The sequence below is a fragment of the Gadus macrocephalus genome, chromosome 8 (genome assembly GCF_031168955.1).
Source record: "Gadus macrocephalus chromosome 8, ASM3116895v1".
NCBI lineage: Eukaryota > Metazoa > Chordata > Actinopteri > Gadiformes > Gadidae > Gadus > Gadus macrocephalus.
Genome location: NC_082389.1, coordinates 15,147,348 through 15,163,283, shown reverse-complemented (window position 1 = coordinate 15,163,283; position 15,936 = coordinate 15,147,348). Strand labels below are relative to the sequence as shown.

At 45.8% G+C, this 15,936-nt stretch overlaps 1 protein-coding gene across 1 annotated transcript in view; it reads right to left on the bottom strand.

Moving 5' to 3' along the window:
• Window positions 1–5,752: 5,752 nt before the first annotated feature.
• The window catches only part of LOC132463014 (ephrin type-B receptor 1-like), a 46,941-nt gene continuing 36,757 nt past the window's right edge, over window positions 5,753–15,936 (bottom strand). The window contains exons 9-14 of the mRNA XM_060058867.1: window positions 14,864–14,962; window positions 12,150–12,169; window positions 11,640–11,856; window positions 10,798–10,953; window positions 8,463–10,318; window positions 5,753–6,349 (exon numbers count right to left, since the gene is read on the bottom strand). Coding sequence (XP_059914850.1) covers window positions 10,210–10,318; window positions 10,798–10,953; window positions 11,640–11,856; window positions 12,150–12,169; window positions 14,864–14,962 — 601 coding nt within the window. The 3' untranslated portion in view covers window positions 5,753–6,349; window positions 8,463–10,209. The remainder of the gene's footprint in view (window positions 6,350–8,462; window positions 10,319–10,797; window positions 10,954–11,639; window positions 11,857–12,149; window positions 12,170–14,863; window positions 14,963–15,936) is intronic.

Genomic DNA, 15,936 nt, shown 5'->3' with positions numbered 1-15,936 from the left:
TTTTTCTGCATTAATCAATCAGGATACAGGTATTTATACGATATTGCCTCTGTCAGCAGTATGAGCCTTGCCCTCATTAAGGCGAGATCAGTGTCGTCTTTCATTGGCCTCTCGCTCTCTATGCATAGGATGACCAGCTAGGGGTCAAAGTCATTGGAAAAGACCCACAAGATCATCAAGGCAGTGGCAGGAACGTCTGGAACTTTAAAGATGCCACAATACCATGAATTGGTGGAAAGACACACCAGGGAAAGTACAGTTTGATTTCTGAGGCTAAGATACCATGACTCAGTCACTGTAGTGTATTTGTCTCTTCACGTCATACATCCGGAGCTGGGAACCACAGAAGAGGTTAAAAGGGGGCTTTTAGCATTCTGGCGACTAATAGGGGAATGACGACAAAGACAAAAAATTGAATAAAATGTGTGCTGGAAAAGCCAAGGTTCCCTGTTGCAAACAGAGAGAGTGAGAGCCTTATGACCTTCATAATAGACTTTCCATTATTTATTCTGCCGCACACATGACTTTCAGTTTCTTTTTTCTTCTTCTTGTTGTTTGTTCCAGGGCTGAAAGGGAGCAGGGAGCCAGACGCCCTTTTGTGTGAACTCCCTAATTAGGCGGACCTTGACTCGCGGATCTCAGCCGCTGTTCCTCTTTCTTCATTTTGGTGGGAAAATATTTCATTGATTTTCGCAGCGATCGAAGGCGGGCGGAGCCAAGAGTGGGGCTCTGTGTGGGGATTAGGCCCGGCGGGGGGGCCCTTGCTGGAAGTGCGTGTGGGGGGTGTGGCGTCCCTCCATATAACCCTTTGCACCTTGAGAACGAACCGAGCAAGGCTATGTGGCTCAGGGACCATCCAAACTATTTCTCTCCAAGTTTACCACATTTGGAGATCCACGGTCAACAACTCCTAGAAATTGTAATTATACATACAAAATCCATCATAATGTCTCAGAGTATTTTGGGTAAATTCTTATGGATCCATTTTTGAGTATCCTAATGCATATTTAACGTTTGCTGACCTTAACGAGACAGTTGTCAGTTTATAACCTCCCAACTGCTGCAACCATTGTAATATTTCACATCATCTGTGACCTAATACCTGATTACGAATTCTAAATGTGGCCATGTTGAAAAATAATTTTGCAATCGCTAACCCGGTATGAAAGGCATGAAAAACTGAACTAAACTAGTTGTTCCAAACATACTAATATGTGACCATATCATCCGTCTTCACGTGAATTGATTCTTACCACAGCTGCGTTTTAAAAGCCTTGCACTAGCAACAGAGTCTAGCAGCTCTTGAACATGAATGTGTAACACTTAAACTGATACTAATATATGTTTAGGCACTGATGAACGTCGAACATTCACTTCATATCTGGCCCTCGGCGCTGTGGGGCCTGGGGCCCTTCACTTTAGCCCGCAGCAGTATGTTTTCTTCCACTACCATGCTTATCACACAGAAGTAGTTTGACTTCTGAATCGATAGATGATGATCAATTCATTCTGGTTTACAAATGTATTTTGATACGTAAACCGTTGGCTTCAAAGTAACTTAAGTATCAACAGCCTGGAGTGAAGGAAGCAGTCTGATATGTGTCTTTCATGTGTAATGGATAGATATTACAAGATGCTCAACCTTCTCGCCAAAAAGTAAAGTAGCTCTACCAAGACATGAAAAGCAAATAGCAAGCAAAGATACTAGGCTACATGAGTAAATGTAAATGTCTACCACACAATGTATATTTAGAATATATGTTAAACGCGAAGTGATTGATGTAACCCAGATTCATATCAAGCAAATTAAAATAATTTAAAATAAGATAATTGCCATGTATTCAGTCCTTGAACACGCCTGCTATTCATTTAATTTCTGCATGTCATTAACGGTGTCTGAAAGTGGTTAAGTTTACCCCTCTCTGCTATTGTGGGATGTAACTTTCATTTTCCCTGCCGAGAACACAACAGTCTCTCTCTCTGGTTCCAGTGCTCGCTCGCTCGCTCTCTTTCTAATGTCACTCTGAGCTGTCTGGAAATTATGTCTTGTCCCTCCAGGTGTCAACATCCCACTGAAATGATTATTCCTACCACACAGAAGATTGCCTTTGGTAATTATATGTATTATAATTAAATTTGATGAACTCCTCTGAGACATAAAATCTCATTTGACCCAGGTGCTTGTTGTATTTCTCTCCCCACACAAAGGATAAAGGTCTTCTGCCATTAAGAAAGATCCTTTGTGATTCTGGTGACTGTCAGCTTTTCTAAATAAAGTGTTTGGTTTTTTCCAGGGTACGCCGATACAGCAGGGGCTATCGCAAAACAAATTATAAATCAGTATAAGGATTTAGCATATTGGATTATATAATAGATGAATAGATTGGTTTTACACTTTAACTCTCAGCGTTTAGTGTATGTCCGTTGTTGTTTGTACATTATCTGATGGTTGATTCATGTTGGTTGTTGACTGCTGTAGTCAAGCAATTTGTCACTGTCCGATGTTTAAATATCTGGGTAACACTTTATAATAAGGTGCAATAATAAATAGCAAACTAGTCATTACCTAATCCTTTGTTAATATTTATTAATTATTACTAAAATATTTATTTGGCACAAATTAATAGTTTTTTCATCATTAATTAAATATTAGTTGTTTGCATAAGACAAGGCAAGGCAACTGTATTTATATAGCACTTTTCATACACAAGGCAGACTCAAAGTGCCTAACCCAACCCTAACACACGACCCTAACCCTAACCCTAACACACGGCCCTAACCCTAACCATAAAACACGGCCCTAACCCTAACACACAACCCTAACCTTAACCCTAACCAGTGACACTCTGTGGTCAGTGAAAAAAACCATTAACTTGTGCCAAAAAGATATTTTAGTAACAATTAACAAATATTAACAAAGGGTTCGTATTGACTAGTTTGCTATTCATTATGGCACCTTATTATAAAGTGTTACCAATATCTGCAACTTAACCAAGAAAAATGCTTGCATGTCTCATTGTTTAGGCAATCAAAGTATTCTAATACTGATGATAATATAATAATATAATTGATGTTGCATTAATATATTTCTTATATTTTATACTAGCTTACATTGTTCATTATCTGACGTATGTTGTGTTTCCTTTCTCTTTTGTAAAAATTAAGGGGGACTGCCATACACTTCAACCAACGCAATAAACAAATGTCTGCCAAGCAAAAAAAAAACAAAAGAAAAATGAATTCTAACAGCTGAAGGTCAACATAACTGTTACGCCAGACAGCATGACATCTAAATGGGATGAGTCAGAGTGCACTGCATTTTCACTTACTCTGCTTATGGAGGAGGGAGAAATTATAGACTACAGGCCTGCACTCAAATGACTGTTGTGAGGTGGTTGGACTGGCCTCCCAGAGCAAATGGACTGAGGCGCAGACAAAAAAGAAAACATAAATCGGCAAAAGACACATTTTCGGATATTTCAATTCTTACATTGCTCATGTCTGCCATGTGAGAACGGTGTAGTGCACATTTAGGGATTGCATCTCTCTTAATCAAGGCAGAGTTCTTTTTTTAAAGGAGGGCAGGGGTTGAAATTGCGCAGACTATGATCTGAAACAAATAGATCTTATGAACCATACTCAACTTCGGCCTTCGAAAAACAGACGCCTGTGAATCATCAGTCTTCCCAGCTTCCCTGAAATCTGGGTAAATATGCACAGTGCTCACTGGGGCCATTACACAGCCTGTGAGCCTCAAGATTAGATTCTAGGCCTCGGTCAATCTCCCAAGTAGAACACGCGATGGATGGATGCACACTAAACCCTCGCCTAGCTATGTACGCCGTGGTTTTTCAAACATTGCAGTTCCATCTATTTTTCCCTCTCTCCCTCTCTCCCCCCCTCTCCCCCCCTCTCTCTCTCTCTCTCTCTCTCTCTCTCTCTCTCTCTCTCTCTCTCTCTCTCTCTCTCCTCTCTCTCGTTTTCTCTCTTGTTTGCAACCCTACAAAGATGATAGAATTGTGCCCTCATGCCTCCCATTGGAGCCTTTCCGCCGCCGCCGCCCCGGACGGCCCTGCGCTCCGCCGCAACCGACCGATGCTTTGACATAATCCTCCCTTTTCTTTTGCAGTTGCTCTAAAAAAGTCCACAATGTTCCACTTTCATCGGCCGTTTGTGGATTCACTCCAAGTTTTTCCTCTTCTCCCCATCTCGGATCTGCACTGCGGGAAGTATTGCTTATTCTCCACCCCAACCCCCACCAACCCCCACCAACCCCCACCAACCCCACAACCCCACAACCCCTACGCCTCTCCGCAGGAGTTCCTGCTGAACGGCAGGCTCTTCTCTTGCAGGTGATTGCTTGGGGAATATTGATTAAGGAGGGGAAAAAGGCTTTTGCTGCTGAGGAGTCACTTTTTTTAAACTTCCTGTGACTCTAACGTGAAATAAAGGAGGCTGACTCCCGCCGGTCATCAGTAAACACTGTATTATAGATGAGGTACACCCCATCAGAGACTGTTATGCTCTCCTTCGTTGTCTTTTAATGTTGGAGGGACCCTTTCGGTTCGTCTTTCGTCTACTTTCACGCCTCAAGCAAACACACATTTATTTATTTATGGCATGCCGCAATTTCTGAACTTGTTTCGCTAATTACTCCAATGGAAGTAGCAAATATCTATTAAAGCAAAAGGCCAGGGAAACGGCTAGCGAGCAGAACATTAGCTGTATGACTAGCCATTATAGCTGTTTAATTGACTATTAACCAAGCTCTACAAATGCAATTAAGCCATTCTACTGACCTTGTGGGGTCTCGGGAGCAGTAAGGTGTCTGCGCTGAGGAATGTTTCCCCTTACGCGAGTGGATGGGTGCTTCTTCCATTCTTCTGATTAAGGAAGCTAATCAAGTTCCAGCGGCTAAGCTAGTGGCTACTATATGAACCAACACCAATAGAATGGAGAGCAGTCTTTTTTATATACTAATCCGTTTAAAGCTTGAAGAGCAAAAAAACTAATGTAGAAATAAATACATTAAATATGAAAGAAAAAACAAACATGAATGAATAATGTGTCATGTTTCATATTTCATTTTTGTGTCTTGCTCTGCATGCTCAGCCACCTCTATGCTAATCTGCCAGCATGCATTATCAATCTCTTAGAATCTTAAACAGTTACGGAGTAATGCTCGGAATTGGATATTTTCCCCCCCATCTCTTCTGCATACCTCATTAACCATATCATTACCGTGTAGAACACACACACATTTTCCAGAGCATCTAACAGCTTTAAAACGTCCCTCCCAGCCGAGATGGAAGGCTCTCCTCTACCTGTGTGGTCTGTGTGTGCACTCTGTGTGCACGAGCGCGTGCCAGGCATTGGCGCGCTTACAGCAAGGCGGATCGTCTCCATTGGTTTGTCAAAATATTGTATTTTTTGCTTATTTCTTGGCAAGACTGGGCCATTTATTGGGAAGCGCGCGTGTACTCCAAGTGACGGCTTGTTTGTTTGTGACGGATGGCTTTTAACACGGCTGTCGGGCTGACGGCAAAGACAAGCTCTGCTTATTTCCCCTGACATTATAAAACCCAACATTAGACTCCAGGCTGCACACTTAGCTGCTGTGGTGGCGAGGATTTACCCCCCCCAAAAAAATATCAGCTCCTGCTCACACTTGCAATGACAATGAACGGCAAAATGAATGCAGAATCGCCGCCGATTCTTATTGACGTGATTACAGACCCACGTCACGATTGACTTGATTTCCAAGGCGTTTATTGAGTGCATTTTAGTACAATGGTTCTCAGAAAGTTACAGCTTACAAACTGTTGACACATACTCGTCACAATTTACAAGTGGTAGCTATATAAAGACAGAAAAAGGAGGTAAGACAATATAGCCTACTTCTGTGCACATAAATACTTCCCCGCTCACAAACATTTCCTTGCACAAGGATACACATGCACCGATATGCATATGCGTGCACGCACTCTCTCACACACAGACACACAAACACACTCACACACGCTGACATAGAGTACACATACACACACACACACACACACACACACACATACACATTCAAACAGTGACTCAATATTCAGTTTCTCCATCTGTTGTGTACCACAGAGAGGGGCCATCAGGCCTTTGATGAAAATGGCTCATCTGAACGTCTCAAAATGGCTTCCAGAACACCTCCAGCTTGACTGTCTACATCCGGGACTGGCGGCGTAGCCTCTGTGTGTGTGTGTGTGTGTGTGTGTTAGAGAAAGAGTGAGAGAGCGAGAGAGAAAGAGAGAAAGAGAGAGAGAGAGAGAGGGAGAGAGAGTGTGGGTGTGTGGCTCGAATCCATAGCCTGAAAGAGAGCAAAAAGAGACACAGGAGAAATTAACTTTCGGATCATTTGGGCCCATCCGATGTGGACCTAAACGCAACTTAAATTAATTATGAATCATTAATATTAATAATTTGCTTAGGATACTTGATCACAGGCTTTGTTTCGGTTGACTTTTTTTTTTTTGGTGTGTGATTTCAAAGTCAGAATTAAATCTCACGCAAATCCTTTTCACCGATTCAAGGGGAAACAGTGCAACTACAATGTGAATAAAGGGTGCCTTTGGGACTATTTATCGATTAAAATCACTGTTTCTGTTTTGTCATTTGCAGCAGCACAACAGTTTCCTTCACTCCATCTCATGTGTGCAATGTTTTTTCTTAATCTCTCTCACATCCCTTTTGTATGGACGCTCCACCCATCGATCCACCTCCTTTCAGAGACGACATTGCACATGCTCTCCCTCACCATTACCATTAGCTCCCGGACGATCTTGTGATAAAACCGATTTCCTCCTCGCTGTGTGCAGTATGTAGCCTTGCGTCTGTGTGTGTGTGTGTGTGTGTGTGTGTGTGTGTGTGTGTGTGTGTGTGTGTGTGTGTGTGTGTGTGTGTGTGTGTGTGTGTTCCTGTGGGTGTCTGAGCGTGTGTCTGCGTCGGCCCACCATTAGTCTCCCCTATCCCCGTCCCCAACCCCCTCCTGACTGATCAGATGCCCATCAGATGGGTCCCTGCAGGTGACTGCTCCCCTCGCCCGGGCTCGCTGGAGAACGGAGCCAAACATTACTCAGACCGGACCCCGGAGAGAGCCCAGAACCTGGCCCCAGACAGCTTGGTTACACCCAGGATAAATGACCTGGAGGGCTGCCAGCAAGCAGGAGCCCGCCAGGGAGATAGTGGAGGACAGTCGATGGAGGAGGAGGTGGTGGGGGAGAGAGGAGAGCGGATAGAGGAGGAGGGGGAGTTTGCAGCTTGGAGCATGGTGGGTGAGTATACTTAATAATCCGCTAATGGGCCTGCCATCAATTTCTAATTTTGGAAGCAAGGTGGATAGCACTGTCGTCATTCATGTGTCCGACTTTAAATAGTTGCCAATGCTTTTTGGATCGCTATAAGAAGTGAAATGTGCAAATGTTATGGGCCATTTGACAGTAGCTAGTGTGGTTGCCATGTCGGCATAACCTGGCATCCCATTATCCTAATGCTTATTTCCTTCTCGGTTCTTACGGCCAGGTTCGGAAGCAGAGTGAATTGACAATGTTCTCTGAATTTCATGCTGAATCTCAGCCGAATTCTTTTCTGTCCCAGCCCAGAATCAACCGGAGCCCGATTAGAAGGCAAACAGCTAAATTGGACAAAATAAATGTGGATGCCAACGAGGCAGTCCTAACCTTTCTGCCAGATGCAGTCCAGACGGCGCCGCAGCGTGTTGCCAATCACGGCGCAATCAAAACCCATTCCGCCATATGAAATTGTGAAATCAGCCTCGTGCACCATTCCTCAACCACCATTTCAGACCAAAATATATGTATCAGTTTTCAAAATATTGCCATGTCACGTCTCAAACAATCCCCCGGAGGGACCGATTCGGAATCAGGAAGCCTGCTAGCAACTGAACGACCCCGCTAAACCCAAAGCTGTCCTTAACCCAACCGTTCCAGCCGGAAGCCGTTGTATATGAATAAAACATGGTTGATCCCCAGGCACGGGTGCATACTATGGGCTTCTCCACAAGGCTGCACTGTATAGGAAAGGTATAGAGAGAGAATGTGCTGCAGCAGGGATTTGGGGGAGTCTGCACCAGGCTAGGAGCTAGGAGTGCTGGGGAAGCCGGGGGAATCTTTAAGTGGATGTTTATCAGGCTGGCACCAGGTGTCGCTTGGCAAAGCTCCGCCCAGATGTTCCTTCTCAACATCTTCAAAAAAGGGAAAAGCCTACAGAAAAACTCCCAACTCCAATTTTTGAAACATCTTGATTACCATTTCACACCGTTGAGCACACAATCTAGCCAGGGCCAGGATGCGAGCACTTTACCCACGAGAGCGTCAACATGGAGCTTGGCGGAAGTGAAATGCGCCGGATACAGAGCAATTTGATGTTGAGTGTTTGACTAGCATAAGTGGGCTGATGCTTACCATGGATCTTGGCCAGCCGTATTGCGGAGTATCCTTTCCCTTGTCTGGATGGTGCCAAGAGCGTACGTTTTTCAAACAACAACAGATTGCAACAGAAGACAAAAAAACTAAAACTAAATAAAGAAACAAACAAATAATAATAATAATAATAAAAAAAAAACATTTCTGTACAAGTAAGTGCTCACCAGCAATAGACAGCATGGGCACACCCACATTTAAACATTATCTCCCAACAATGGATAGTTTTGCCATTTACTTTGTATCTCCCTACGACAAGTTTCATATAGATCTACATTAAGAGTTCTTTGTACACAATGCTTTATACAGTTTCGTTCCAGGCTCAAAGTCCCACCTGGAATGTCACCTCATGACCCCGTTTGAATCAAAGGGGTGGGGAGACAAAATAACACAGTGTCTATTATATTATATCATCATCTGCAGGGAAGTGGTGCACCACAGGAATCTACACACCGTCTTTCGTCTATCGCCGAAACCCCCAGTCACTAAGCATGTCTTTGCCAAAAATGCAAGCGAGAGAGAGTCTTCTTTACATACATATTCATACATGTCACCTTCAATATGAAGGCTTTAATCCAGAGAGATATATTTATATTTAGCAAGAGATAAACATATGTATATTATCTGAATCTGGGTGGGGGGGCCTGGTTAAGAAGGGTCCTTCGTTGCCCGGGCCTCCCACCACTACAGGTAGCGTTGACGTAAAAAAAAATAAACGAGGGAGGCGGGGTCGGGAAAGACATTCTTGATATAGTGATCGCAACACAACATAATTCAATGAAACAGACACATAAGTAAAAAAAGGACAAAACAACTTTCAAATCCTTTTTAACAAGAAAAATATTATGCTTAAAGTATGTGGTTATAGTACCCAGCTGTATATCCCTGTATTGTTCACTAACTCGTCGCCTCTATCGTTATTTGCTTTTTTTGTTTGTTTTCCTTCCTCACGGATCAGCTCTGCTGACTGGACGCTGACCAGTTCAAGGCATGTTCTCCTCCAATCACAGAGGCAGCACTGCGTCACCTGACAGGATATGATGAGGAATCACCACCTGCCTCCTTTTCCTCCATGCCCGCTCTAAATGTCTCACACTTGTCACTTTCTACAGTCTAACGTGTCCCAGATGAGGCAAGATATTACGCAAGACGGTATTTATAATTTCAAACACGATGCGTGATGCAGTGCGAGAGGTCCAGGCGTCGCTGTCCTCAACGAAGACGAGAGAGGAGGAGGAGGAGTCAGGAGGAGCAAGTGTGTGGTGACAAAACAAAAATGGCAGTCTTTAAGCACGAGGTGATCGTTCCGTCTTTCTCTGAGTGACCTGGGGGGGAGGGGGAGGGGGGTTGGCAAAGGAAAGGAGAGTAAGGGAGGAGGGGGCGGGGCTTCAAAGAGAGTAAGACAACTTCCAAGTCTGGACCCTGAACTTCCTTGGTGTGGATGGACTCGGATTTGGGGGGCAGGCGGGACACGTCGCTGTGTAGTGTACCCCCGTGCCTTCATGAGGAACCCTGGTCTCCTTGGTGGTAGTGGTGGTGGTGGTGGTGGTGGTGGTGGTGGTGTTGGTGGTGGCGGTGGTGGCGGGGGTGGCGGCGGGGGTGGCGGTGGTTGGGTTCAGATTAAGACAATAGTTTCCACCCTGGCGCGTTCCGACGGCTCGGGGGTCATTCGGGGGCCACCGTTGGCCCTCCGAATGCTGCCCTCGTCGCGGGACAGCGCCGCATGTAGTCATGCCATCGGCGTGGGCGACTGGCTCATCTGAACGCGCATGGTCTGGATGTTGCTGAGGATCTTCTTCTGGTGGCCGGCCAGGGTCACGCCTATCCTCAGCAGGTCCCTGCCGCAGAAGATACACAGAGAGGGAGGGCCAGGAGTTATTGGAATGGAACCATACAGAGGGTTATATTTATCCTTGTTTGAATTGTATCTACATCTTTATTCATTTATTGCGTTAAATTATTCCTATCTTCAATTCTTTTTCTCTCGTTATGCTGTTGTAGTGACAAAAGATCCCCTTTGGGGATTTATAAAGCATTTACTTACTTATGGACTAAGAACCTAGTTTTTGTGCTTTCAGATAACCGTCCGCATTTTAAGAAGGCAAATAGATAGTGACTTTATGTAAAGGGTTCAATGCAAGGCTGTGTTAAATACAGATATTGTCTGTACTTAGCACTTAGTTGAAGTATAGAAGCAGCTTTCGTTCCACAAAACGTGATGGATTTAAAAAAAAGTGTTTGCATGTTTGTTTGTTGAATTGGAGCAGGAAATTACTTTCGGAAAAAGAAGAAAAGTGGCCCTTTGAAGTGAACTCACTCGGAGGTAATTTGCGCCACCAGCTGCAAGGAGGTGAAGCCTGAGTTGAGGAAGTTGTCCCGGTACTGGCTCATCTTGATGGCAGCCAGCCAGTCCTCCACTGAGCTGAACGTGTTGAAGTCTGGTATAGAGCGGTCCAGCAGTGGCTGGGAAGGCCTGGAGAGAGCGAAGGAGAGACACCAGCGCATAGAGAGAGAGAGGAGGGGAATGAGAAAGAGAGAGATGGAGGGTGAACGAAAAAAGAGATTAACAATAAGGATGAGAGAAATAAAGGGATGAGTGGAGGAAGGGTGTGGCTGTGATGCAATCATTTTTCGAGTTTGGCAAAGACACGAAAAGGGTGCGACACAGGATGCCACACAGGATTTCACACATTGCGTGAGACTTTGAAAGAATCAGGACAAAGCTTAAACATAGTTTAAACAAATAATTCAAACTCAAGTTCAGATTGGTATCAAATGAATTAAATGAAACATTTACAGTAGGCCTAATAAACAAAATACTTCAAAAACTATTACTCGAACTACTAGCTATTAACTATTAACTATTAACTACTACATGCCTGCACACATTTCAGTCCATCAAATCCCAACATTGAAAATAGTAACTCCAGCTGCGTAGTTTTTGGTGTCTGTTTATATTTTTCCGTTAGATATGTTTGTGCTGTTAAAGTGTGCTTGTTTTTAAGGGTAGCGTATTTCTCCGCACAAATATTACATTGTGTGTCTTTATCCGAGCATAATGTGTGAGCCTGTTTGCGTCGCCTCAGCCGATCTGTGCTTTTTGTTTGTATGCGTGCGCGTGTACGTGCGTGTGTGTGCGTATGTGTATTTAAAGCTCACACTGCAGGGATGTTGGCCATGGCCTTGAGGCTGGCGGGGTTGCGGATCATCTTGTCCAGGGTGCTGACGATGTCGGCGAAGCGGGGACGGGCGTTGCGGTCCTTCTGCCAGCAGTCGAGCATCAGTTGGTGCAGGGCGCTGGGGCAGTCCATGGGCGGGGGCAGGCGGTAGTCCTGCTCGATGGCGTTGATCACCTGGGGGGGGGGGGGGGGCAACACTAAAGGTTATTCATGGGAAAAAAATGCTGAAGTTGAGTATTTAAATGTATTTCTTTTAGTTTTTGCTTTTTCTTCCATTTTTTTTTTACACAGAATACAATAAATATCTGTGTATGGTGTTTATCCTAAATGATCCTAATTTACCATCTTGAGCAATTGTTACTTTCCTCTTTATTTTTGTATGGTATAAACACTGAAAATGTTCTTTAACATTTCAATGAAACCAAATTATTACGTTAGAGTTAAAAAATCACTAAAAAGTTGCATTCTCAAAGATTTCCATGCAAATTACGGCCTCTTAAATCAATAATCCTGGATGAGGAAACACAATGAGGATTGAGCATTCAGCCCGCTGATGAAAGCCCTTGAATTTGCAATATTATGAAATGCATCTCGCTGGCGACACGGTTGTATCACTAGGAACAATTACCGCTTATTGCCAAAGGGGTCGCCAAAGAGAACAAAACAGACATCTTTGCGATTGCCACTTTAAAGACTGGACGTGAGCCATGAGATGCTTCCAAACGTAATGCAATCTATTGTACCCTGAGCTTTGGGTCCCATTGTAGGCAGCCTAAATGAGTTAGTCAGGTAGATTTGTATGGGGGGCTTTTAGCAGCGCCTCAGTAATTGATGACACCTATTCTGTTACTTTGACATGCTAAACTCTGCCTGCCTTTTCTCTCTCGTTCACACACACACACACACACACACACACACACACACACACACACACACACACACACACACACACACACACACACACACACACACACAAACTTCCCAAGCCCACACACAAAAACAAAAGCACACTCACAAGACGACGCACACACACACGGCTTGCGCCCAATAGAAAGCTTACGTAATCACACACACACACACGCACCAACACACACGCACCAACACACACACACACACACACACACACACACACACACACACACACACACACACACACACACACACACACACACACACACACACACACACACACACTGTGAGGACACTCTGGGCCTGACGTGCCCTTCCTCTCTTAACTCCAGCCAATCTTGCGTCAATTGGAGAGACAGTAGCAGAGGGGACTAGGGGATGAGGCAGTGGAGGGGAGGGAGGGAGGGAGGGAGGGAGGGATGAAGAGAGAAGGGGGAGGGAGGCAGGGACAGAGCCAGTGTCACTCTCAAGAGCTGCCTGGGGAAGTGGTGTGAGGGGCGGGTGTGGGGCAGTGCAGGGGCCCGTTGCATATGATTAAGACGGTGGAATATGACCACTTGACACATGTCTCGGAGGGGAGCGTGCCAGCCGCCGATTAGGCGAGGGAACCTCGGAGCAGGACGGTAGCGGCGAGGGTCTTGTCTCGCTGTCTCGTCGTGTTTCGTGCAGATAACGCCATGGCTAGGGGCCCAGCCTCGACGCCGTCTCTTCTGCTCCTTCTTCTTCGTCTTCCACGCAGGCCTCATCGAGAGCTGCGCGGCGTGGGGGCGGAGGAGCGGGAAGAGGAGGAACTCCTGGCTCTGAGGATGCTCCTGACGTTGGCCAGGCGCTGTTTGGTTTACCTTAACATAAGCTGCACGCCTGCGTGGGCGGCCAACTGCACTCAGAATGGAGGCTATTTTTAAAGTGCTCCATAAGTAACGTTATCTCCGGGTAGAAACGTGTTCATCCCACTTATTCTATCTCCGCCTCTCTCCGAGTACAGCACTTTTAAAGAGATATGGACTTGAAGGAGCCACGGAGATCCATTTAAGCCTCATAGATTTGGCTTGCATTTTAAAATGGATCATATCCATATAAGCAGTATGCAGCTGCGTTGAGCAGTTTAAGTGCGAAAGGTTCCGAACTAGAGGCAGCTTAGTGTGGCTAACCTCGACACTGAGATGAGGACTATTCAGCAGAAACTTGACAAATAGCAGCACATGGAGAAGTTCGTGTGTGTGCCTTTGTCTGTATGTCTTGTCTGTGTTTGTATGCATGCGTACGTTGGGGAGTGCATTCTTGTTCCAGTTGGTTTGTGTTTGTGTGTTTGTGTGTGTGTGCAGCCCTGTGTTATTGATGCGTGCATATAGTATGTGTGTATATGTCTCTGCATGCGTGTGTGTTGAAGTCCCACGTGTCTATATGTGTGTTTTTGTGTTTCTATGTGTGTGCGTATGTATGTGTGTGTGTGTGTGTCTCTGCCACCCTGGGTGTGTCCGTTTCTGCTGCCTGTGCGCAGGACGTGAGCAGCCTGCCGTGCCGAGGGGTGCCAGTGGTCCATCCCATCAGGCTGTGTGTGCTGCTGGCCCACTGAGGCAACATCTGCTGGGTTGGACCATCCTGCAGGAGCAGGGGGGGGGGGGGGTCCATAGAGGCCTGATGGCTGGCGAACGCTAACACCGAGAGAGACCTCATGGAACGGGCCTGGGTCCAATCATTTTCTGCTGTGTGTGTGGGTGTCTGTTTATGTGTTTGTGTCGGTGTGTGTGTTGGTCTATGTGTGTGTGTCCGTGCGTGTGCTTTTACGGTGTGCATTAGTGAGGGTTTGGTTGCTGTCTGTGAATTCGGTGTTGTGGACCATGTCCAAATGGACACAGGGGGAACAAAGGAAAAGCTCTCCCCCATCATTCAACACTCTGCTCTGCCTTGGCCAGGGATGTGGATGAGACTTCAACAGAACAGACTCACTTTCAAAGTCACCATCAAGGGCATCTTCATGGCGATGGCGCTTAAGAGATAAAGCCTCTCTTTTGAAAAAAGTTATGATTTATTGTAACTTCCACTATCATGAGCTGTGCTTAACTATCTGTCCGTGGCGGACGGAGATAATGGAAGCACATCCGTGGAGGACTGGCAGTTCCATTACAGTATCTAGGAGTTCATCCACTCCTTCTACCCCTGGTGTTTTAATGGACTTTAATGGACTTCCGATGTTTCTGAGAGATAGCGCAGCCGAGCCGGCCTGGCGACAATAACATTGGACTCATTATAATTGTTTTTTTTTTTGAAGGTATTCTTTCGTTTGACACTCACATCTGGTTGGACATGTCCCAATACGGGCGCTCGCCGAACGACATCACTTCCCACATGACGATGCCGTAGCTCCACACGTCGCTGGCCGAGGTGAACTTCCTGTACGCGATGGCCCTCCGGCGCCGTCCACCTCACGGGGATCTCCCTCCCTGCGTGGGAGAGACAGAGAAACAGAGAGACAGAGAAATAATGGTTAATAAGGGTGAGAGAGGGACAACGGACATGGAGAGAGAGACAACACCACTTTATACTTTCTAGTAGTTTTCTTTATTAACATTACTTCAGTGTTCAATAAGAAACCCAAAGAAACATTATTGAAACAGGTCATGGGGACGGCAGTACTTTTGAAATGTTTGTGTTCTACTGTTTATTTGTACTTTGTTTGAGAAGGAGCTAGTGAAGGAGAGTGAAAGGACGGCCAACCGGAGACGGAGGGGACGCGGAGCGAAGAGAAGGTGATATTTATAAGCACGACCTTGTTTGCCTGCGTGTTCCTTTTTCCGTTGATCATTAGACATCTGCTGTCTTCCCCAAAAAAACAAGCGTCTCTCCCACTCCCTCTCAGACGCGGTGCCCCTATCTGTCTCCCCCTCCCAGTCATTCATCCCTCCATCTGCCGCGCCTATCGATCCTCTGGCAGGGAGAGGCTGTGGCCCAGGCCTCAGCAGCAGCTCCCAACAGCATTCGCCCTTCACACATCGACCAGTGCAACACACACACACACACACACACACACACACACACACACACACACACACACACACACACACACACACACACACACACACACACACACACACACACACACGCACCGCTCAGCACCCCCCTGTTTGAATGTAGGGAGATAGCAGCCGGGCTCTGGCTTTTCCCCGCATGTCGAGCGTGTCTGCCAGTAATTGGGCTACCTGGGCCCGGGGCGACACGCGTGCTGCTGATTGAAATTGACAGCTGCTTGCTTAAGATTCCACACACACACACACACACACACACATACACATAAACACGCACACGCTGAGAACCGCCGACGCATGTGTGCATTTTTCTGTGTGTCTATGTGTGCGTGTGGACGTTTG